Source organism: Mustela putorius, unplaced genomic scaffold, assembly GCF_011764305.1.
Source record: "Mustela putorius furo isolate JIRA1106 unplaced genomic scaffold, ASM1176430v1.1 tig00004041_pilon_pilon_pilon, whole genome shotgun sequence".
In the NCBI taxonomy this organism is placed as follows: Eukaryota; Metazoa; Chordata; class Mammalia; order Carnivora; family Mustelidae; genus Mustela; species Mustela putorius.
In genome coordinates, this window is record NW_025422176.1 from 933,293 (window position 1) to 958,818 (window position 25,526).

At 44.6% G+C, this 25,526-nt stretch overlaps 1 protein-coding gene across 2 annotated transcripts in view; it reads right to left on the minus strand.

Moving 5' to 3' along the window:
• USP31 (ubiquitin specific peptidase 31) overlaps positions 1 to 25,526 on the minus strand; it is a 212,496-nt gene that overhangs the window by 80,655 nt on the left and 106,315 nt on the right. For both annotated transcript variants that reach the window (XR_006604546.1, XM_045072683.1), the window contains exon 16: positions 5,546 to 5,632. Coding sequence is in view for 1 of the 2 variants with exons in the window: in XM_045072683.1 (XP_044928618.1) it covers positions 5,546 to 5,632 (87 nt within the window). In the remaining variant the exon portion in view is untranslated. The remainder of the gene's footprint in view (positions 1 to 5,545; positions 5,633 to 25,526) is intronic.

A 25,526-nucleotide genomic window follows, 5' to 3' on the forward strand; every position in this document is an offset into this window, starting at 1 on the left:
TCTGTGATATAAACACAGACATTATTTTGGGCCAAGATCATAGTTATGGTGGAGCCAAGAGTCAATCCATCCAGCCCTACTCCTAAGTCTTTGCTCCTAGCCACATTGTTCTGCCACCTCTCCAGGAGTAGTCCCTGGTGGTGTTTATTAGATGATAATATAACTGGGACTCTAATGTGTGGGGCTACCCGGGAAAACACCAGGAAGAATGTCCAGGGAGAAGAAGGGATGTCGCAGGAATTCACAGCCCCAGCAAGCCCTCCAGGGCATCCTCATTCCGTCCCCCACCCAGGCAGGGCCAGATGGGCAGCAGCAAAGAGACCGTCTCAGTGGTTAACTCTGGGTCCTTCAACTGCTCCAGCAGATGGTAAGGATGGGGAGGCGATGATGAGGTTGGGGCCTTGAGGACACTGAATAAAGGTACAGGAGTTTCAGAACCTTGGTATAACTGATTTCAGCTTGGTTAGCTTTTCAGGACACTGCAAAGAAATTGGATGTGGAAGGGGCAGGAGCAGGGAGCAGCCGCGGGGCTGGAAGGCTGCCATGCCACCTGCGATGGGAGAGAGCAGAGAAGGAAGCTCATTAACTGTCCCTGGATCATTAACTCTTGGTCCCCAGAGGCACAATCACTGAGGCTGGACTTTTAGATGTGTCCGTCTCTCTGCAGGGGTCTCTGGGGGCTCCGGCCTGGGCCAAGGCTCTCATCTCGGGAAGAAAGTGGTACAAGCCACCCTTCTAGACACAGGACTCCAGTAACCATTGTTTGGGCAGAATAACAAAGGCCACTATTTATTCAAAGTAACCTCTGCCTGGGTGAGGAAACTGAGGCTCAGAGAGGTTAACCAGGCTGCCCAGGGCACACCATTTGAAAGGGGGCAGAGCTGGACGTCCAAAAAGCCCATCCCTAATTCATGTTCTTAATCATTATATGGCCTTTAGTCTTGCAGGATGGGTGACAACAGTTCTCAAGGCCAGTGGGAGCATCCAAGAATGTGCCACAGCAGCCTCAACAGCAGGCAGAGGGGTGTGGGTAGGACGAGAGCTGGTCAGACGTGTAGGTTGCTCAAGTATGCATCGGTTATTCATTGGTTGACATTCCCTGAGACCCTCTCATTTGTCAGGCCTCGGGAATGGAGGGGTGAATGGGAGAAACTGGGTCCCAGCTCTCGTGGAGAGAGTGAGGGAGAAGGGACAGCAGTACCCACAGTTTCAGATAGTAGCAAGGAAATAAAGGAAGAGACACAAAGTGACAGCATGCAGGGTCACCCCTGGAGGTCCTGGGGAAAGAGAATGCAAGGGAGAGAAACAGCAAAAGCCCCACAGTGAGTCCAGACTTGGTAACTCTGAGACCTAGAAAGCGTGGGATGAAAGAAAGTCAAAGGGGCAGGCAGCCCCCAACCCACCCCCCGGCCCCTGCTCAGTGCCTCACACGGAGATTCTAACTTTCTGTGTCAGGCTTGCTGACCAGTCTCTGACCTTCAGGTACCTGGTACAGGTCCAGGCATGGACCTGGTGCTTAACTGGGGTTCACTGAACAGATCAGACCCACGAGGAGGGGGTGGTAACTATCAGCAGAGGTTGGATGACAGCCCCTGTGGCCACCAGTGGTGAGAAGCGGGTCAGACTCTGCTGCTACAGTGAGAGGACAGCGACAGTCCGGCCTGGCTTCCCTCTGGATTGGTGGTGGGGGGGTCATTCGGGGCTTCCCTCTGGATTGGGGGGTCACTCGGGGCTTCCCTCTGGATTGGGGGGGTCACTCGGGGCTTGGCACCTGAGGGCCCTGCATCTTGGCTGCTCCAGGATTAGGGGAAGTTTGGTGCCCTCTGCCTGGACTACCCTCCTCCAGGGCTTACTTGCTCACCTTTGAGAAACTCTGCCTCTGGGAAGCCTTCCAGGATCCCCTCTCCTCCATCCTCTGGAATGTCCATCTCTCTTTCCCACCTTATTTTCCTCCAGAGCATTTACCAATCGTAACGTGCCATGTATTTTACATATTGACTGTGTTTCTTGATGGTCTCCCCAGCATTAGAATGTAAGCTCTTTGGAGGCAAAGATGTTTGCCTTTTGGTTAACTGCTATGCCAAGCTCAATAAATACTCATTGTATGAATGAATGAATGAATGTTACCAGAGCCAGATGGTTCACAAGGCAGAACAAACTTTGTCATGGGACACCAGCTAAGCAGTGGCAGCCCCAAAATAAAAATTTCCATTTCAACAATTAAACCTTTGCTAATTAGCACATCTAAAAGGAAGCTATTTCAACACATATACTTTGTGTTTTGTGCCTTAGTATTGCTTTTATTCTGAATTAATAGTGGCAGACCCAGGGAACGTTGTAATATTTCCAATGCTTAAAGCCTTTAAACCCAGCCTTAAATTCTGCAGCTTTCCACCCTGCCAAAACTCATCCGCAAAACAAAGCCACGTAGTGAAAAACTCAACTTCCATTGCCTATATATATTTTAATATTTCCTCTAGAATTTAGAATCTGTATCAGTTAAATATCAATCTTCCATTTGAGTTTTTCCTGGCTAGAGTGTAGCTTCGCAAAATGCAGATTCTTGGGCTCAGTCACCTAGGGCAGAATCTGGATACAGACTCTGCTAAAAGAAACGTGGGTCGCGCTGCTACTAGGGACTGATTTAATGTTGGCATCCCCTAGGACATGAGGTTGGAGGGGGAGACCCAAGCACCTCAGTGGTTAGCAAAAAGCCCACATCCTCCCAATATTCTAAGTGTCCTTGTCTCCTGGAGGCACCCTTCCCTGCTCTGCCTCCTGCCCAGCTATACAATGTGGCTGCTTATAATGCTGTACAGGAGGGAACCAAAAATTGGAAAAGACTATTTATTCTTCCCTAGGAGAAGGTGTTTCCCACAGCCTACAAGGCTTGGGCAAAATCATCCCCTCAGAGATAAGCTTGGAGCAAGTAACTAGATACCTGAAAACAGTCAACTCTCTCAATTTACTGCCAGCCAGATGGGTCTCCGATATCTTTTCAACTTCCCAGAAACCGAGCGAGCCAATATACTAACCAATATACTAAAAAATGAGGTCCCAGCCAAGTCACTGGTCATGCACGTAAGCACTTTGCTTCTAAGACAATCACGTCTCTTATTCATTTCCTCTTCCCTGTGGGCTCCTTAATCCCTGAGCTTTGGTGGTTCACCTCAGGGCAGCCAGCAGAGTGTGGAAGGAAGCTCCCCACAGCATCTGCGATCCAGCTCAGAGAAAGAGGACAACCCCAACTCAGAGTGGGAGAGCAGACCCAGGCTCACAGAGCAGCGGTCCCAACCCAGTGCACACAGAGACCAGGCAGGCGACTTTGGAGTCTGAAGGGTGCTGAGCCGAACCCCGCATGCCCTCTACGGGCCATCACGACTTGGCTTTTTGCCACATAAAATCCTCCAGGTTTGTCCAGACAATCTGAAAGTCTAGATTTTGAAATGAGATATTCTTATTTTTCAATGCTGTCAAAGGAACTCCATTTTATAATAGTTGTGTGAGCCAGAGAACACATATCCGTAGACCACCAGTTTGTAATGCCCTTTATGGAGGAGCTGGGAGTCTGTAATACCTAGAGCAGGAATGTGGGCGGGAAAGCAGACTAAAAGCCCGGAGGGAGCGAGGGGAGCACTCAGGACTTAGGCCCGAGCCTTCCGATCAGACGGGAGCACGTCCTCAGATCCTGCAAGTCCAGCCTGCCGGGGAAGGACAATACACTTCAACTGATAGGATCAGGCTTGCTTCTTCTCCTCTCACTTAGTTTGGACTCTAAGCCAGGCGGGTCCAGAAAAGAAGCTTGGCCCAGTTCCAGCAAGGGGGAGGGCAACAGACGGGGGTGTGGGGAGTGGGCCAGCAGAGTGTGAACCCTGAGTGTGAGTAAGAGCACGGGCCTTGTGATCTTGGGCTCCGGGCCCCTTTACTGATCACATCACTAAAGTCAGATGAAGAGAGGGGAGAATCTCCCAGAAGCAAAGGATAAACGGCTTCCTGTCAGAGGGGGAGGCAGCCCAGAGCAGAAGATAGGAGCCCCAGGCTCTGGGGTCCAGCTACCTTGTGTGTGAACTCGGGCAAGTGCCTTCACCTCTCTCCTCTGTGCTCTCTCCAAACGCTTCTCTCACTGACATTTAAAAAAAAAAAAAAAGCTTTATTTTAAGCTACTGTAGATGCACATCTGTTTTTAAGGAAAAAAGAGGTCACAGATCTTTTTTTCCCAATTTTCTCCAATGGTAACCTTGCACAAATATGATACAATATCACAGCCAGGAAGTTGACATGATACAGTCCATTTGTGTGTGTGTGTGTGTGTGTGTGTGTGTGTGTGTTTAGTTCGATGCAGTTTTATCCCATGTGTAGATCTGTGTCAACAACGCCACTGCTGAGACCCATGACCACAGGAATCCCTCAAGCTGTCCTTTAAGAGTGACTGCCAGGGCGCCTGGGTGGCTCAGTGGGTTAAGCCGCTGCCTTCGGCTCAGGTCATGATCTCAGGGTCCTGGGATCGAGTCCCGCATGGGGCTCTCTGCTCAGCAGGGAGCCTGCTTCCCTCTCTCTCTCTGCCTGCCTCTCCATCTACTTGTGATTTCTCTCTGTCAAATGGATAAATAAAATCTTTAAAAAAAAAAAAAAAAAGAGTGACTGCCAGCTGCTCCCTCCCCAACTCTCCAAAGCATGGCAGCCATTAATCTCCATTTCTACAATTCTGTCATTTCAAGAATATTATATAAATGAAATCATATGGGATGTGATCCCTTGGTATTGGCTTTTTTTCCTCACTCAGCCTAATCCCCTGGGGACCCATCCGATCTGTTACATGCAACAACAGTAGCCTGTCCCTTTTATTGCTGACTAGTAATTCATAGTACGGATGTTCCACGGGTTAACTAGTCACCTGTTGAAGGACATTTGGATTGTTTCCAGTTATTGTCCTTTATGAATAAGGCGGCAATGAACACTCATGCACAGGGTTTTATGTGAACGTAGGTCTTCACTGCTCTGGGACAAATGCCCAAGACTGCGATTGCTGGGCTGTATGATAAGCACACATTTAACTTCCACGGAAACTGCCATACTATTTTCGAGAGTGGACGTAAATCACTTTACATCCCTACCAGCAATGAATGAGTGATCCCGGTCCTCCCTGCCCTCACCAGCATTTGGTGTTACCACTATTTTTTAAAACTGTAATCATCCCATAGGTTATGGGGATTAAGGAAGCTCTTAAGATGACCACTGGGTGTTGTACGTAAGTGATGAATCACTAAATTCTACACCTGAAACGAATATTACACTTACGCTAACAAACTGGAATTTAAATAAAGACTTGAAAAAGGAAAAAAGAAAAAAGAAGCTTATGGGGGAAAAGAATTGTCACCATCCCCGTAGTCGTATAGGGGCATCTCACTGTGATTTTAACTTGCATTTCCCTAACAGCTGATGATGCAAACGTCTATTCATGTGACACCCACTGACTTTGACCAGATCAGTCTTGAGAATGGTGAGTTGCCTGGTGTGCAGAGATAATGATGGGAAGAGTACTTACCATACAGAGATGCTGTGGAAGTTCTCACGAAGCACCTCAAGAGTGACTGGCGTGTGAGTATTCGAGAGATGTGAGCTGTTAAAATTCCTGGAAGAGAGGGGTTAATAAGATAAGCTTCAGAGTCAAACAGAATCTCATTCTGCTCTCCCTGAGAACGCCACCCCTAAAACTCACTTTGTTTCTCTATTATATGGGAGGAATAACATCACTTCCTTATATGGTTGCCATGAAACTTGAATAGACAATGCATGCAAGGCACTTAATGCGGTTCCTAGCAAGGACTCAGCTAGAACTTTCCCTTCCAGTGTTCAGTTTGTCTGAGGTCAGTTAAGCCTTGTCTCCCAAACAGACTCTTCATGCGTCTTTCACTATTGTTTTCCTGGCCTTCCAGGGTCACTCTGCTAGGGCTATGGTAGGACAATCATGGATACAAACTCTTCCACTGAGGAATATTGCTACACCACGGCTCTCCACCGCTCCAGGAGAAGAAACAACAGATTTGGCTGGCAAGCTGGGAGAGATCACATTTATCTAAGGAGCTTCCAAATGAAAACTAGCATTTGTACTTATTGCATTTCACCTCCAAATTTGATTACATTTCTCTCCCGCTGTAAATCTGCCTTCCCTTCTGCCAACTTATTATTAAACCCAGGACGGAATTGGTGGAGTGATACGTAAAATTTCCATCTTGGCTTTGACATTCCAGGAAGTTACAAACCAATTACAGCTGCTGAGCCTCAGGCCTCATGACTCACAGAGCACAGCGAGGGATGGCAGGGGCCGGAGCGGGGACAGGAGGGAGATAGTGAGTTGGAAATCAAAGGTCAATTAAAATAAAACAGTCAATTTTAATTTGAATGTCTTGCTTATATTCACATCCCTTTCCCATAAATGAGAAAGCAAATGAAGCTTGTTCATTTGTGTGGGTGTGGTGCGTGTTTTTTGAGGACAGTGGGGGCTTTTGAAATGGTTTCAGAGTCTCAAAGATTTGAAATTTTGAAATGTCCCAGGGAGAAAACGTATGATCTGGTGACCTGCCCAAATGTCAGCAGCTCTTAAGTAGCTGCCTAACAAAGAGCTGTCAGCACCAGGCTTAGGCCACATGGGTCTAATGTCAGCAGTTCCAGGTTGGGAATGGGCCCCTCTGTGTCTGAACCCTGACTCTACCAGTTTTTTTTTTTTTAAGATTTTATTTATTTATTTGACAGACAGAGATCACAGATAGGCAGAGAGGTAAGCAGATAGAGAGGAAGGGAAGCAGGCTCCCCGCTGAACAGAAAGCCCAATTCGGGGCTCTATCCCAGGACCCTGGGATCATGATCTGAGCCAAAGGCAGAAGCTTTAACCCACTGAACCACTCAGGCGCCCCCTGATTCTACCAGTTAATAGCTGAAGGAGCCTGGCTGAGGTGTGATCACCTTTTCTGTGCCTCGATTTCCTTATCAGTAAAATAAAAATTATCCTTCCTACCCCTGCCAGCTATTTTAAAGATTAAGATAAATGGTATAGCCAAGGTGTCAGGCACAATGCCTGGCCAGCTGTTCAATGTTATTTCTGCTCTCCTTGGTCTGTGGACCTGAAGCCCAACCAGACAACCTGAAATAACTATGGTTTAACTAGATGTTAATGGAGTGGGATGCATCTTCCTGCGGGGGGGGGGGGGGCTTCGTTTCCTGGACAGTCAGTTTTAAGATCCTTCCTGTGGAGTGTTCCATCCTATTCGTCTCCTAGAGGCAGTGGGTTGGTGGGGTTCAGCACCATGGACAGCAGAGATGCTGCTAAGGCGGCTTATCACAGAGTCCCATTCACTGACCGCCCTTTCCAGTCCTTGGACGGCTCAGACTTCCCATGAGCTGTACACCTGACTCCACGTTAGGCTGGAGTCTTACGGCTCTGGCCTTCAACATCTGCTTTCAAGTTCGTATTTCTCTTCTCTAGTTGAAGGCAGGGATTCCCCTAGAGGAAATTCCCAGTCTTTTTCTTTGGGGGCTACTCTGTCTGCGGGCGGGGCACTGGAACTGGAAGCGTGAGAGAAAAGCTAGCAGGGAGAACCAAGAGTAGGAGTTACCCATGAGAACATAGGACAGTGAAGCTTGGGTGGAGAATGAAGAGAGTTTTTGAGAAGAGCCAAGTTGGTATGAATCTGAAGGATGAGGAACAGAGACAAGTGGGAGAATGGGTAACAAATTCAATGGCCAGAAGGAAGTGAGGTTATGATGAATGGGTCAAGTCAAGTCAAATCAAGTCCAGAAGGAAGTGAGGTATGATGAATGGATCAAAGTGGTTCAAGAATAAGACCATGAATAGTGAGTGGGCATCAGAATGCCCTTTCTATGTGATGCACAGAATGTGCAGTAGAATGTGCAGGAAGAGCATTTTATTATTTTTAAATCTTTTTTTATTTTTTTTAAGAGGGAGAGAGAGAGAGAATCCTAAGCAGACTCCATGCCCAGCACAGAGCCTGACATGAGGCTCGACTTTAGCACCCTGAGATCATGACCTGAGTTGAAATCAAGAGTCGGATGCTTAACCGACTGAACTGCCCAAGGCACCCCTGGTGGTATAGCATTTTAAAGGACCTGGACAAGTCTGGTGGAAACAAAAGATAGAACATGGAAAGAACAGAGATCAACAATGGACCAGAGCCCAGATGGGTGGGTGAGGAGCAGTGCAGTAACAATGATTTATTTTCCTTTTCCCTCCTTTTATTGACCTTTCCTGGGACATTGAGAAAAATTGTAGCAAAGCTGGTCATGATGTGGATTGTGGGAGTTTCCAAAAGGGAGGCAAGAAAAGGGTGTTTCCATACTCCTTTCTCATACTCTTCATCATGCCACAACCATTGCCCTAGCTAGGGAAGTCAGTAAAACTGTATACCTAAGGAAAAGTCCCAAATTAAGTCACAGTATGCACATGGAGAAAGTTCCAGAGCAGCCCTCTAGCTGAGGGGTGAGGTGGCTGGTTTCAGCTTGGAATTCAAGGGAGAAGAAGACAAAGCAATATCCACACATAACACACCTCTGCCTGGCAGCTCTCAGCACCTGTTAATTTATTTGCAAGCTTTGGTTCCAGAGAACACCTGCTTCTCTATTCCCCAAGCATCTGATGTTGTCCTTGAAACCAGAATGCCAGCTTCCCAGGGAGGAGCAGAGACACCAACAAACACAGCTGGCAGAAGTCACCCAGATGGCCCTCTCTCCTCCTCCCCACCCTGTACCTTTGCTAGCAAGGCCAACCCTCAAGCTGCTCCTTTCCCTCTGCCCATAGCTGAGACTTGCTTTGTAGGAATCCCAGGCATTCCTGCTTCCTGTTTGCCCAGGATTTTACCTGGCTTGTGCTCTGAGTGATCAAGTGAAGGCTTCGGGCCAGTGGAAGGGAAGTCAGAGGGTACATCCCATCTCCCTCCTGGTTCCCTTCCCAGGCCTTCTGACTCTGACTGTGCTCCTCCCAGATCTGGACAAGGTCACACTTGAAAAAGTGTTTCTCCTTTCTCTCTGTATCAGTGGTTCTCAGAGCCTGGTCCTGGGACCAGTAGCATCACTTGGGAGCTTATTTTAAATGCAAATTCCTGGACTCCACCCCAGACTACTAAAACAACAACTCTGGGAATGAGTCTCAGCAATCTGTTTAAACATGCCCTCCAGAAAATTCTGGTGCACACTGACATTTGAGAACCCCTGTCTACAGGAATCACAGGAAGAGGACGTCTAAAATTCTATCATGTTCAATTTTTCTATTGTTGACCCCAATTGGTGGAATCCTGCATTAGTTCCAATTTTCTCTCACAACAATAAAAAGTCTGTACTGAACAGTATTTTGTAAACATCCTGATAGACTTATGCAAGTACTTTTGTAGGCCCAAATCTTAAAAATGGATTTGCTAGGACAAAGGATGTACACCTTCAGATGCTAATAGATATGCCAAATGGACCTAAAAATTGCACCAATTTGCATTCCCACCATGGAAAATGGAAGGGCATGCATCCTCCACAGTCTCTCCAGCTTTAAGTATGTGTTTTCAATGTTTTCATTTTTTTTTCCAATCTGAGATGTGAAAGTGATATCTTTCTTGTTTTTATTTGCATTTCTTTAAGAGTGAAATTGAGCATCTTTTATGTTTATTAACCATTTTAGCATAATACTTATTTTTGTTATCTCAATTTCCAACATCCATGACTTACATAACAAAAAAAACAGAAGAAAATGTTCCTCTTCTGAAAAGCACTTTGCAATCTCCTGAAGGAGCCTGACAGGAATTTTGGGGTTGAGTATAGGGTGACCAAATGTGGTAGTTTGTGGAGCGGTGTGAGAGATTCCCAGGAAAGGACTTTCAGTGCTAAAACCAAGTCTCCAGCAAAACAGACTGAATGAGTTGGTCACCTTGCGGAGTGAGTTGTTCATGGCATCACAGAGCAAATCATCAGCCAACCTGAGACAAGGCTCCCAGACCCTTGATCTCTAATCCAGAACTCCTTTTCCTCTCCTAGGTACCTCTCATGGAGACACAGAAATGGACACAAGGTAGATGGGCGACAGGACTTAGCAATCACTCCAACACGAAGCTCCTTTTGCTCATATACCTCTTAAACCCAACATTAATCACAGAGCCTGGCAAAGAGTCGGTAGCTAGAGTAACATTAAGGCATTATCACAGGACTGAGGCGAAGAGATCCAATCCTGCAGTATCCCAGTCACAGAAGATCCAAATCCATCCAGTGATTCTTTACAAGGAAATGTAGTTGAAAAGCCATGGGCTTTAGAGCGGATGGGCCTGGGTTCTCATCATCCCAATCCAATTGCTGGCAAGCTTCATAGCCTTAGAAAATCTCTCTGATCCTGTTTTCTCATCTCTAAAATGGGACCAATAATACCAGCATTGTAACAGAATGGTTGACATGAAAAAGACATGAGAAAGAGAAGGCAAAAGGGATAGACTGTTCTTTCTTTTGTTAAAAAAGAAAAATTCAACTGAGTGTATTTTAAGGATCTCACTTGCTATATTCCACAACTCGTGAAGTGGACAACATCTAGTCTAGCAGATAGAAAGGAGCTCTGAAGAGCTACATAAGGCAAGAGATTCTATAGGCAGAAGGGAACAGGAAAAAGGAAGCAAAAAAGGGGAGGGTTGGTTAATTTATTTTAGGGGATGAAAGGGGCTTATCAGGCAGATTACCTGACTCATGGTTTAAGCTTCCATTTCTGGGAGAGCCAAAACTGTAACTCAGGTAAGCCTTGGTTTGGTGAGGTGGAACTTAGCATAAGCAACTCTAATTTGGGGCCTGTTGTCTTGTTTTTAATACTGTCGAGGTGGGAAGAACTGGCGCCAGGAGAGGCTCGCCCAGTTGCCACAAGAGAATGAGTGGCGACTGCTTCAAGACTCCTGCACTAAAGCACGGGGCCCTGAAATGCAGTCCACACTCTCTTAACTAAAGTACACTCTCTGGCACAGGGCACAGGGCTGACTTCTCCCTAAGAAGGAACCCTCCCCTTGACAGTGTGGCCATGGTGCTGTGTCAGCCCAGAGGGGGACATCTTGCAAATCCACACAAAGGCACTGTATAAGCTAGCAGCAAGCCTGCCCTGCATCGCCCCCACACGACCACGGTCCTTTGGATCTCTTCTACTCCTCAGAACTCGGAGGACAGATTCCTATGGACCTCTGCCCCTTACCTGACAGGTCATCTGAAAAGCAATCTTTTGTTCATAATGAATCACAAATCATTTGCAAAACAGGAAGCTGCCTAAATGCTGGCCTGATGTCCCTGTGAATTACTGTATGAGGCAGATGGTTGCCAATTAAGGGAGGACTCGGCCACCGCGGATTCAGGAGGGCTTCAAACGGGTGCCTTGAACAGGTTTTGTTCACACGCCGAGGTTCCAGCTCTAAATGCTGGAGCACCTCCGCCCTGGCCTGGCCTTGCTGTTTACAGAGCTGAAAGAAGCCCAGCTGTGGATGTTCAGGGACATTTGGGGCAGCATACCAAACCTCCCAGCAGTCAGCCCCTGTTCAATTAAGAGGAGAAAAGATGACTTCCATCCCTATGAATATCCAACATAAGGGAGAGGATAATCTAATATATTCTGAGATGATTTAAACTCATTAAAATGTTTTTTATAAAAATGAAAGGAAAAAAGAAAGAAAACAATTCTGTGGCAATGAGCTGCAGAGAGAACTGGGTTTTGATGACTCCATTGAACAAGCCGAAGATGTAGCTCAGAAAAAAAGACAGGAAACTCACTCAGGTTAAAGTACAACCACTCAACTAGCCAGCTAACCAACTAACCAGACAGGCAAACCAGAATCAAAAAAGATCAGTCCCAAACACCCTGCAAAATGAGGATGGATGGCTCTTAGTTCTGTTCTCAATGTGAAATCCGAATGAATTATCCTGGAGGAGGGAGAACCGCTATCAATTAGACAAATAATGTGCTGATAAAAGAGCTGTGTGATGATAACAATTAAGCACATTCATTCAGATGCTGCACACACACTTCACGCCCTCTGTTCATGGCACAGGCTTCTCATCGGTCACGGTCACACAGACACGATGTGCGCACTCCCTCAGATGCCAGCGGATACAAAGCCCCTCTCCCTTGGCATGCACACCGCTCACCCAGAGACTACCTGCGGAAAGTGCTCCACACACAGATCCCACGCACACATTCATCCATTCCCCTGCTTTAGAGCCCTACATACCAGTGGCCCACCTCCCCACGCCTAGCAAGATGATGAGACATTCTGCAGCTCTGGCTGGGGAGGGAGCCACTCTCCACGCCACAGGAAGGTGTCACTCCTACGACCTTGTGTGGCCTCCGGCTCAGGACCTGGTGCCACAAGTGCTGCATTGCTCTCCTGGGGCTCCAGGTTGCGCATCCAAGTCCGTACTTGTGATCTATTCTCGGCTGTGAGGACCTGGGGAGGACCCATGCCCACTTCTGGCCTCTGGAAGTCCCACTGCTCTGCTCTCTAAATCGGAGAGTTACAAATGCAGACAAAACCAAGAGCCAGACTGGGGATAGAAACAAGGGCTATCCAGGGGGACCCCAGTGAGTGGTGACCTGGGCCCCCATTTAAAGAAGGCAGATGCTGCTCAAGCCCTAGATTTTCTTTTTTTTTTTTTTTTTTTTTTTTTTAAAGATTTTATTTATTTGACACAGAGAGAAACCACAAGTAGGCAGAGAGGCAGGCAGAGAGAGTGGAGGAAGCAGGCTCCCTGTGGAGCAGAGAGCCCGACATGGGGCTCGATCCCAGGATGCTGGGAACATGACCTGAGCCGAAGGCAGAGGCTTTAACCCACTGAGCCACCCAGGCGCCCCAAGCCCTAGATTTTCAAATGAACTCTCCCCATTTAAAAAATGCTATCAAGGGGCGCCTGGGTGGCTCAGTGGGTTAAGCCGCTGCCTTCGGCTCAGGTCATGATGCCAGGGTGCTGGGATCGAGCCCCACATTGGGCTCTCTGCTCAGCAAGGAGCCTGCTTCCTCCTCTCTCTCTGCCTGCCTCTCTGCCTGCTTGTCATCTCTCTCTGTCAAATAAATAAATAAATAAATAAATAAATAAATAAATAATGCTATCAAATTCTTTAAAGCTCCCCTCTTCAGAGACAAAACAAATCATTTGCAACTGGGTCTGTGCTCTTAGCTCTCTGGTGAATTACAGCTTTGGTACTCGAGGACACTATTTTGGTTAATCTTCATCAGCAACAGGCCCTCTGGTTATTGCATAGCCACAGTAATGTATCTGATGGGGTTCTCCCACAAGGACAACCATCTTGGAGCTAGGCACAGAAATAAGGTTCATGCTAACCCGGGCTCCTTTCAGATTTTTCTTTTCCTCTACCTCCAGTGGACCCCCTGCACCCTGGACACAATGGTTTCAGCCTCCTTGTTGCTTGGAAAGACACAGATATCCTGAAGGGATTCTATGCTACTTCAAAGCAGAATTTAAGACTAGTTGTTGGGATAACACGGATCCGTGTAGAAATACTGCTTCTCTGACCATATAAGCATAAAATTCTGTCCTCCCAAAAGAGATGATATCCAAGCAGAGAAAAGAGCCAAAGCTTTGCAACAGACCCACCTGGTTTCGAATCCTGGTCCAGCGGCGTACCACCTGTGCAACCTTGGGCAAATTACACAATGTTTCTGAATCTTGCTTTCTTCATTGGCTAAAATCAGGCTAGTACTACTGATCTCGTTGATTGAATTACTGTCGGATAATTTATCCATTCATTCCTCAAATATTTATTGAGGGCCTACTATGAGCCAGGCACTAGGCCGCAGGGAGAGAGTGGCCAACCACTATAAAGTTCTCGCATTCCTGGGACTTATTGGCCCACAGATTGGGTAATATGTAAAGGGCTGACACATTGCCTAGAATACAGCAAACACCCCACAGTGTTCTCTGGTGTTTCCTGATCACTCTCTCTCTCTTCCCCAGTTAAGACCTTGGCACTGGGGCCAGAGCTATCCATCTCCTCGACCAGCCTTTGGCCACCGTTCCTTAACCCTCAGCTCACAGCTCCTTTGCCCACACTGTACCCTCTTAGCCATTCGTCAAGAGCCTGCATTCTTCTGCTGATCCTCTCTCACTGCATACATGAGGAAGAAAAGGCCTGAATTCATTAGGATATCAGTGCAGCAGTTTATTAGAGAGGGACCCAAAATAATAGTGGCTTTAGAAGTTAGGAATTAATTTCTCTGTCATTAAAAAGCCTAGATAGGGGCGCCTGGGTCACTCAGTCGTTAAGCATCTGCCTTCGGCTCAAGTCATGATCCCAGGGTCCTGGGATCGAGTCCCACATTGGGCTCCCTGCTCAGTGGGGAGTCTCTTTCTCCCTCTCCCACTCCCCCTGCTTGTGTGTGTCTTTCTGTCAAATAAACAAATAAAGATTACATTTTAAAATTAAGAAAAATTAAGAAATTTTAATTAAATTTCTTTAAAAATTAAGAAAAAAAAGTCTAGCTAGGCAGTCAGTGTTTGATATGATGTCTGCATAATCATCCAGATACGAGGATCCTTCTAGCTCATTGCTCTGCCTCCCGCATTGCATGGCTTCTGTCTTGCAGACCAAGAGGACTCCTCTAATCATCACATCCATATCCCAGACAGCAGAAAAGGGAAGAGAAAGTTGGGAAGGTGTGCCCCTTTTTCTGTAAGAGCATAACTCAAGATGCACCTGTGGTTTATCTCCACAGCCCACTGGCTAGAACTTAGATCCATGGCCACGCTCAGCCAGCTGCAAGGGAGGAAGGGAAGTGCAGCCTTTGCCTGAGAGCCATGTGTCTTTCAGACTCACAGCAGGATGGTTTGAATTCTGCTTATGATTATTAACCCCGGCACTGGTCTCATGGTTAAACAGGTGTTGGTGAACGGTGGGGCCTTCTACATCTTACAAGACTTGGTGGTTGTTGTCCACCCAAAAAAACCTTCTCAAATATTTGTCATGTAGAAGGTCCAAAGAAGAACTTGACACATCAGGGGAGTTTCTAAGGAAGGTGGCCTCCTTAATTTCCAGAAACCCTTCAGGGTGGTATTTGTTTTGGTGGGTCACAACCCACTTCTCAGTTTCTAAGGCTGAAATGTTGTCCAGACTCTGGCAGGAGACCCATTTCTGTGAGGCAGACTTATCAGAAACAGAGGCTGGTAGGTAAGGTGTAATTTCAAAGTCTTCATTTACAATGAAAAATACAACCCAATGGCCGGCACAGTCTTTACTGTAAAGAAAGCCACATGGAAAGCCAAACTATAACCAAAAGTTTGCCAATGGAAAAAGTAAGTTTGAGTACTCTCAGATGAGGTGGTCATGAGGAGTCTGGCTGGGAGCCAGCCCTCTGTATGCCATCACAGGTTCTTAAGACAAAGGTGAAGTCACACTTTGTACTGAAGAGCTTCTGTCCCAAATCTAAACCTTTTGGCCTATCCTGGAGGCAAGCCAAAGTCCTACTTTTCCTCCCTAACCGCTTCCCCCACATTTACTGCTTGATCTGGAGGCTTGAGGAAGACTCAGAGATACACCACTCAAATCCGCCTTCAAGAGAAGCCAGTTGCCCAAGGGCAAGCAGTCTGAATAACTGACAGCCTCCATCTGGCAGGTCCTTCAGGGTCCTCCTTCAGCATTGAACCAAAGTAACGCTCTTCGTGGTTGGCCGCTGGCCAATGAGACTGAGCAAGGTGGTAGTACTAGGGTCTGGTCATTTCTGCCAATGTAGGACTTCTCTAAAGGACAGCCTGGACGCTGAAGCTCCCCCTGGTTTGGCAGAGACCTCATGAGGTCTGCAATGTTGTCTCAGGTCTTCTCGGGCCCCATCTTGCCTTTCCCATTTTCTTTACAGGTATTACTCCTTGAAAAACCTTTTGTACTCTCTCTCCACTGTGGTGTTCCAAGGAGCCCAACCTGCAATAGTGCTCTGAATCAGAGGCCAGCAAATTATGGTCCATGGCCCAATACTGGCCTGTGGGCCTGCTTTTGTAAATAAAGTTTTATTGACACAAAAACAGACCTATTGTTTACTTTTGTCTATGGGTGCTTTTGTACTCTAATGGCAGGGTTGAGTAGTTGCCATGAAGCCCTGCAAAACCTCAAATATTTAATATCTGGGGCACTTTATAAAAAGTTTGCAAACTTTTGCTCTAGATATGACAGTTCTGATGGCAAGCAAAGACTAATGCAATGAAAAAAGAGGGTCTTTTTTCAAGGCCTGGATCCACGAGCCTGAGACACTCATTCTGAGACACACATTTTATGTGTGTATTTCTCTGGCTCTTGACTGGTCTTGAACAAGACCCTAAAGTACATAAGGGAACTACAAGTCCACAGTTCAGAGCCTAAAAGATATTGGAAGATCAAGGGCAGGATCTCTGTCATCTCATGGTGTCCACACTGTCTCCCCTCACTGGCCACTGCCTTTGTGATGAAGCTACAACCGCCATCTTACCATGCCCAGTGTGTCTTAAGCTTATAGAGACCTACAAGCTTCTGATCATGACTGTGAAAACCAGCAGGCAAGGATGTGGGGTAATCTGTTACTGTTACCTAGCAAACATCTACTTTTGGAAACTGTACTCTGATTTTCCTCTGGGAAACCACCCTTCTCCCATTCATGATCAAGTGATCACCCCATCTCTGGATCCAAGGATGGGCATGTAGCCTTAGTCTGGCCAATCTGAGTGTTCCACTCCTCTGGGCACCAAAATCAGATTGCAAGCAGCCACATAACCCAAACTGTCTTTGACTAGAGGTATTAGGAGAAGTCGTTTCTCCACTACCATTGCTGAAAGACTGATATGTAAACCTGGTGTTTCCAGAAGTCCTCTTGACATTACACAAGGAAAGCTTATCTGAATGATGCCAACACCCAGGAAAGTAGAGACAAGGCTGAGGGAGACACATTCCCATGGACTTCATTTCAGTATCTGGATCCAGTCATGTCCAAAGCTAGATCCAGTGCCAGACTCTTCAATTACACAAGCCAACAATTTCTCCATTTTGCCTAAACAAATTTGAGTGGGATTTTCTATCACTTGCCATTGCAAAGACCTAACTTATCTTAGGACAACATCCAACCAAAGCCTATGACACACCGGATATTCCAGAGGAAAGACGGGAACTCCTTGAGAGGAAAAAGGTATTGAAAGGATGCAAAGAAGAGATGACTGGACTTGCCTCTCTACATCCCCAGAAGGCTGCACAGGTGTCCTGGCTGCAGAGACTCAGACCTCAGTGATGGATGATATCTTTATCCCAAAGCCCTCGTCTGTGATCGTGGTGCCCTGAGCAGGTAGTTTTCCAGTTGCAGTGAAGCAAGTCCTTCAAGAAGCAGTCTTAAAGTTATTTCCAAATCCTCAAAGCTGGGTAACCAGGGGGATTTTATTAGACATATTTATTCTATAATCCAGCATCTCACAAGACATCTAGAAGCTTCTTTTAAGCTGCCTCTCCTGCCTCCCAGGCACAATTCTCGTGTTGCTTCTCAGACATTAAAAATGAAATGAAAAAGCCCCTGTTGTGCAGGATGAAACAGGCTTAGCTGAAAGGCTCCTGCTTGCACGCCCGTCAGCTGGTGGACATGCTTGCCTTCGACCCCCTTCCTGCCTAAGTCCCCTTGTCGCTGGGTGCCTTCATCTGCCATGGCCAAACTGACTTTAGATCTGCAAGGCTGAGGCAACGGTGGAAATGCAACACCAAACTACCCTATTTATATTTTCATTTCTATTAGACCTTTGTAATGATTCCTTATTGAACTGAAGCTTAAATGGCTAAAGACTGATTGTAATAGAACATTTAATTGTTTGCTTGTCTAACTCTCTCAGCCCTAATTAAATATTGTTTTTCATTGAGCAACTTACATGGTGATGTTTTTTTCCTGTCACTGAAGAGAGCAAGGGGTCCAAGGCAGAATTCAGATGAGCCCGAGCTTCACTCGGTGTTCTCATCTTATTCATTTTTCATCCAACGGTGGGGAACAGAGCCCTCTGGAGGGAGAAGCACAGAGTTCTAGGGAACAGCTTTCAGAAATGACCTCATGCAGGTCCTCAGAGAGAAAGGGGTTAGAAGATGAGCTATGAGATCCCACACTATCTTGCAGGGATTCCTACAGGAGGTGTGTGTCCTGGGTGTTCAATGCTGGCCTTGGAGCTGTCACTGTCACCTTTCTTCACAACCCCCTTCTCACCTCTGTGCCATCACTCAGGTCCACACCACCACCACCTGCCATCGGATTGTTACAGAAGCCTCTTGACTGGCCTCCTGTGTTTATTCAGCTTCATGACAGCGTGTTTGCCACAGAGCAGCTGGAGTCCTCTCATGTCCCTCCCCATCTGAGGTTCCTCCAGTGGCTCCAGCCCACTCAGAAGCAAGCCACAGTTTTGACAATGGCCTTCAGCCTGCTGTTCTCTCTGGCCTTACCTCCTACTGCCCATCCCTTTGCTCCTTGAGCTCCAGCACCACTGACCTCCCTGCTGTCTCCTCAGATACTCTTCACAGGCTTCCTTCAGGGCTTTGCACTTGCCATTCCCTCTGACTGGAATATGTCTCTCCTGGAAAGTTCCAGCCTTCAATTCTTCACACCTTTATCCAAATGTCATCTCTCGGTGTGGCCTCTGCCCCTGTCCTCCACCTCGGTTTTATTTTTCTCCATAGATTTTACTACTGACGTATACTATAATTCACCTACTTTTTTCTTTTGTTATTGTTTATCCACCCTACTAGAATGTTAGCTTTAGGAGGGTAAGGATTTTCCTGTTGGTTTCACTGCTGAATCCGGTATGCAAATAAATCTTTTTGAGTGACTAGAGTAAACGAATAAATGCAAACATGCATAAGTGAATGAATAGTCTATCATTCATTTATGGCCACAAATCCCAATGGCCAGGGACTATTCTAGGCCAGATGCATGGAGGTATCTGCACTTTGCCTTCTAGGATTCTGGGCATTAAAGAAATCTTCCCATGGGTGATGGAGATGCTAAGGACAGAGTGAGGTCCAGAGCTCAGAATGAGCTCCAGTCCTCCACCCATAAGTGCCGATTAAAGCCTAAGCCAACATGGTGAAAGAGGAGGCGATGTGAACCTGAGTTCCAAAAGGCCTTGGTTCATAGCATGAGAAGAGGTAAGACGACTTAAGGATATTCCCTGGAGGCATCAGACAAGGACAGTTCGGTGAGTGAAGAAGGCATTACAGTGAACACCCATCAAGTCTGGGGAATTCTGGGAGACTGGGGATGATTTTATCTGTCAATCTGGGAAAAATTTCCAAAAGGGAAGCAGGAAGGTAAGTAAGATAGCTGGGATCACCCCCTTTGTATAGGACTGAATCACAGAATCATGAAGCCACGGTCATATGGCCCATCTCCAGGACCAAAATGATGGAGACACATAGATCTCCAAAAGCTGATGGAGAAGATGGTTCCACTTTATCCACTCTTCACCAAGTCTGGGTTCTAAACTTCTTATAGAAGGGTAGTATTTTTCCATGAGACTTCAACATTTCAGATCCTCATTCAATTCAACCTAACATGTATTTATTCATCAAGTTTTCAAGGTACGCACATTTTACATTTTGACAGTTGTGTCAATCCGCCCACCAGAAATCTTGTAGCAATTTATACTGTCCTTTGCTCATGTCTTACATTGAATATCTGTTTATGTTTCTACCTTCTTTGAGGGAAATCACACTTCTCAGAGATTTGTCTATTTGATTTATCCTTTCAAAGTTCTGGTCCTTGATTTGATTAATCAATTCCACTGACTTTTTGCTTTGTGATTAATGTAGGCTCTTACCTTTATTAATTTCTTCCTCTTGCTTTTATTTTGCTGTTCATTTTCTAGCTTTTTATTTTGAATTCTTAATCCAATTATTCTCAATCTTCAATGTTTAAGCATATTTATTTTAGTAATCACAGCTTTGGATTATGGATTTTACTAAGAATAACTTTAGTCACACCCCCATGTGTATTTTTATACAGTGTTCTCATCATCTTAAATGTGTAGCCTGTTTTTTCAGTATCAATTTCCACTTTGACAGAAGGGCTATTTTTTATTTTGTTTAATTTCCAGATGGGTACCATTTATCTTAATTTAGGCATAGTCTTTCTATTAATGTGATCAGGAAATACAGTTTGTAAAATTTTAATTTAGGGATTTGTTGTGGATTTCTTTGCCTGGGTATATACGTTGTATCAGTCAGGATGGGTTAGGTTAAGCCGTAGTAACAACTAAAAATTCCCAGTGGCTCAAATAACATGGGCAAGCTGGGTGTTCTTCTCGTCATGCTCTTTCAAGGACCTGAGCTGATAGAAGCTCCATTTTGACACATGCTTCCATGATCACAGGGGCAGAGAAAAGAGGGCCTGGCTCTTAAAGCCACTTCTGTGTCCATTTCATTGGCTGAAGAATGTTCAGATACCCGAATTCAACAGAGCATGGACATCTTATCCTCTCAACGGAAGAGGGCTGAATATTTGTGAATAAATATTCTACTATATGCATTTGACAGATATTTATCTATGGAGATAATGCCTACTATATACCAAAAATTGTTAAAGACATTGGGATCCCAGCAGATATTGTTGGTTGGTGTCCTGCTTCTTATTGTCATCCCTGACCCTCCTTTTCCCATCTACTTGACAACCAGAGGTGGCCATGTGACCTAGAGTTAAGTGGAAGTTGGCGGTGTTCCCAGGAAAGATTTTTTTTTAAATTTTTTTCAGATTTTACTTTTCTGATGTTGGTGTTGTCCTGTCTTCCTCCTTCTTCCTGTCTTGACTGCTAATGTTGAGATATACCAAGAGAACCCCAGAAATATTTGCTTTGACATTGTTGAGCATCTGAACCAATATAAGCAGCTGCCTTCTTTCAGATTTCTCATATGAAGAAAAAGGGAGCTTTGCGTTTGTATAAGCCACTGTGGTTGGGTTTCTTGTTACTTGCATCTGAAAGCATTTCTGAGTCATAAAGTATTCAGTATGTAAACAAAATAGACGATTCTCATCCTCAGTTCTGGTGTTTTTTTCTGTTCTAATAGAAAAGAAATACGTTGGTCTCTGCCCCCAGTTCCTGCACAGAACTCCCCAAACCCTTATAATTTCCTAAGTGATCAGAGCACTAAGAAATTCTTTTGTTCTAATATTTGATATTTGATTCCAGTTCTTGGCAGAGTTCCTAAATGCCTCCGAATTTCCTAGGAGATAGTAGTGTCTTTCATTCTGAGAAAACACTGGGTGAGCTCCTGGGTGGCCTCTTGGCAGGAGCTGGTCACCAAAAAAACCAAGCTATGATTAGATGATTAGAAGCTTGTAATTTCAGCCCCACCACTCCTCCCCTCCTCATTCTCCACAGAGGGGAGTCGAGTGGAAATGGAGTCAGTAACTTATCCTGCTGACATGATGAAGCCTCCATAAAAATCCAGTGGTATGGGATCTGCAGAACCTCCATGTTGGTGGTGAACACAACCACATGCCAGGAGGGTACAGTACCCCAATTCCACAGGGACAGAGCTCCTGTGCTCCGGACCCACCTAGACCTTACTCTATGTACGTCTTCATCTCTTAACATGTTATCCTGGTAAATGTAAATAAGTATTTCTCTTAGTTCTATGAGCTGTTCTAGCAAATACTTGAATTCAAAGTGGGGGCTAAGGGTGGTTATGGGAACCTCTGATTTGTAGCCAGCAGAAGTTGTGGGTAACCTGAGACCTACCACTTGTGAATGGCATCCATAATGGGGTGGGCAGTCTTGTGGGACTGGACCCTTAATATATGGGTTCTGAGCTACTCCAGTTAGTGTCAAAATTGAGTTGAATTGAATTGTAGGATACCCAGCTGGTATCATAGAGATTGCCCTGCATGGGAAAAAAAACCCACAATGGCATCAGAAGTGTTGTGAGTATGGTAGTTGTATGAGAGTAAAGGAGAAAGACAAAAGAGGAGTGAGTTTTTCTAGTCATTCTGTGGACATCTGAAAAAAATGTTAAATTTGTATTCTAAATATGTAAAAGAGTTTATATGGTCCCAGATAATCATTGATCTTTAAAAATATATTATGAGATGAAATAAGACTGTCAAAATGTTGATAACTATTCCACAAAGAATGTTTTCCCAATAAAATATTTTTCTCAATTATAATAGCCTTAGCAAGCACACAATTGCTTAGCCAACTCTAATCTTTACTGATATGAGTAATTCACCACTATTTTTGTAAAAAATATTAATTGAAACTATAATCACACACCATAGAATTCGCCAATTTTAAATGGGCGTGGTTTTTAGTATATTCAAAGCTGTGCAACCATCACCACAACAAGACACTCTCGACCCCTTAGAAGTACCCCCTATTTCATCCAAACTCCCCCCACCCCTCTTACCCCTCCTCCATCTCACTTCTGCCCACAGCCTTAGGCAGCTACTAATCTGTTTTCTACTTCTGTGAATTTGCCTATTTTGGACGTGTCATAGAAATGGGACGATACATACATTAAGTGGTTTTTTAAGTTCAGCTTCTTCCACTTAGCATGTTTTCACAGCTCATCCATGTTGTAGCACATATCAGTACTTCACTTCTTTTTGTTCCTGATTATTCCACTGTATGACTATACTACATTTTTTCATCCATGCATTGGAAGATGGACATTTCACTTATTTCCTTTTTTTAATATTATGAATAATGCTGTTACGAATATTCATGTGCAAGTTTTTGTTTGAACACTTGTTGTTCTTGTTTTTTAATTTTTTTGTGAGTGGAATTACTGGATTAACTTTTTGAGGGACTACCAAGCTGTTTTCCAAAGTGGTTGCACCAAATTAACTTTGATTCTTTGTGAGTCGAATTACTGGATTAATTTTTTGAGGAACATCCAAGCTGTTTTCCAAAGTGGTTGCACTATTTTACATTCCTGCCAACAGTGTATGAGGGTTCAACTCTCCTATAATCTCCAACCCTTGTTTCATCCCTCCTTTTTATTTTAGCCATTCTTGTGTGTGGGAAGTGGCATCTCATTGTGGGTTTGATTTGCATTTCCCTGAAAACTAATGATGTTGACATCTTTTCACATGTTTATTGGACACGTGTATATCTTCTAGGGGAAATATTAAGATTTTTTGGCCCATTCTTTGAGTTATTTTCTTTGTATCTTAGGATTGTAAGACTTCTTTATCTATATTAGTACAATCTCCTTATCAGAAATATGATTTGCAAAATTTTTATCTCCCATTCTATGGCTGTCTTTTCACTTTTCAATGATGTCCTTTAAACCATAAGAATTTTTAATTTTGATGTCAATTACCTATTGTTTTTTCCCTTCTGTTTGTGTCTTTAGTGCCAAAGCCACAAAGATTTAGATCTAAGTTTTCTTCTAAGAGTCTAATGGTTTTGGTACTTAACATTTAGGGCTCTGATCCATTGTGAGTTAATTTTTGTGCATGGTGAGGCAGAAATTCAACTTCATTCTTTTGCATGCGAGATCCAGTTATCCCTGCATTTGTTGAAAAGGCTGTACTTTCTCCCACTAGGTTGTCTTGATGCCTTTGTTGAAAATTAATTGACTGCAAATATGAGGGTCTATTTCTACATTCTCAATTCTATTCCATTGAACCCTATGTCTGTCCTTATGCCAATACCACACTCTCTTGATTATTGTAGCTTTTCTAAAAGATTTTGTTTATTTGACAGAGATTACAAGTAGGCAGGGAGGCAGGTCGGGGGGTGGGGAGCAGACTCCCAACTGAGCAGAGAGCCTGATGTGGGGCTCAATCCCAGGGCCCTGGGTTCATGACCTGAGCTGAAGGCAGAGGCTTTAACCCTCTGAGCCACTCAGGCACCTCTTATTGTAGCTTTCTAATAAGGTTTGAAATCAGGAAGTGTGAGTCCTCCAACTTTGTCCTTCTCTTTCAAAATTTTTTTGGTTATTCTGGGTTCCATAAATTTCCATATGATTTTGAACATCAATCTGTCAATTTCTGCAAAGAAGCCAGCTGAGGTTTGGATAAAGATTTCATTGAATCTGTAGGTCAATTTTGGGAGTACTGCCAATCTTAACAACACTGTCTTCCAATGTATGAACCTGTTTACTTAAATCTTGTTTAATTTCTTTCAATAATGTTTTGTAGTTGTAGTGTACAAGTTCTGAATCTCTCTTGTTAAGTATATCACTGAGTATTTTATTTTTTTGATGCACTTGGAAATACAATTGTTTTAACTTTCAGTTTGTTCATTACTAGTGTATAGAAATACAATTGATATTTGTATATTGAGCTTGTATGCTGCAACCTCACTGAACTCATTTATTAGTCCTAATCATTTTTAGTGGCTTTTTATGATTTCTACATACAAGACCGTGTCATCTGCACTTAGAGGTAATTTGACTTCTTCCTTCTGATTTGGATGCCTTTTATTCCATTTTCTAGCTAACTGCCCTGGCTACAACCTCCAGTACAGTGTTGAATAGGAGTGGTGAGAGCAGACATCCTTCTTGTTCCTGAACTTAGGGAGAAAACATTGAGGCTTTCACCACTAAATATGAGGACAGCTGTGGAATTTTCATAAAAGTCCTTTATCAGGGAGGAAGTTCCCTACTATTTCTAGATTGTTGAGTATTTTTATAATGCAGGGATATTGGTGTCAAATACCTTTCTGCATCTATTGAAACGATCATGTGCTTTTGCCTTTATTCTATTCACATGGGACAATAAATTAGTTGACTTTGAAATATGAAACCAACCTTGCATTGCTGGGATAAATCCTGCTTGGTCCTGGTGTGTAATCCTTTTATATATTGTTGGATTTGGTTCAGTAGTTTTTGTTGAGGATTTTTGTATCCATAGTTATGAGCTACTAGACTCTGGTTTTCTTCACTTGTGATGTCTTTAACTTGATTGACTATCAGGGTAACACTAGACTCATAGAATGAATTGCAAAGTGTTCCCTCCTCTTATGTTTTTGGAAGGGTCTGGTATTAGTTCTTCTTTAAATGTTTGGTAGAAGAAAAAAACATAACTGTTTGGTAGAATTCACCAATGACATCTTGGCCTGGGCTTTTCTTCATGGTTAGTTTTTGGGTTTCATTTTACTAACTCAATCTCTACTTGTTCAGTGTCAATTCAAACGTTTTACTGCTTCTTGGTTACTTTCTGTCTTTTTAAGAACTTGTCCGTTTTGTTTAAGCTAATTCCTGGGCCACGGTGTTCACAATATCACTCCCTTATAATCCTTTTTATTTCTATAAGGTCAGTAGTAATATTGTCAGAAGGAAAAAGTCACTGCTTCTCTTCTCAAATCTCTACTACTAGTCTCAATACTTCACCTCTAACACCCGAGTGTGGAAGGGCTTTTCCCACAATTTCTCCAAGCAATTCTCCAGTTCTTTGCAGATGCCAACCGAATGCCCTGTGACTTCACAGCTCTGACATGGTCTGCCTGGGGTTAGTGTAGATCGCAGAGTTAAGGCTGCCCCTCCCCCTCCACTCCAGACAGCAGCTGCAAGTCCATGT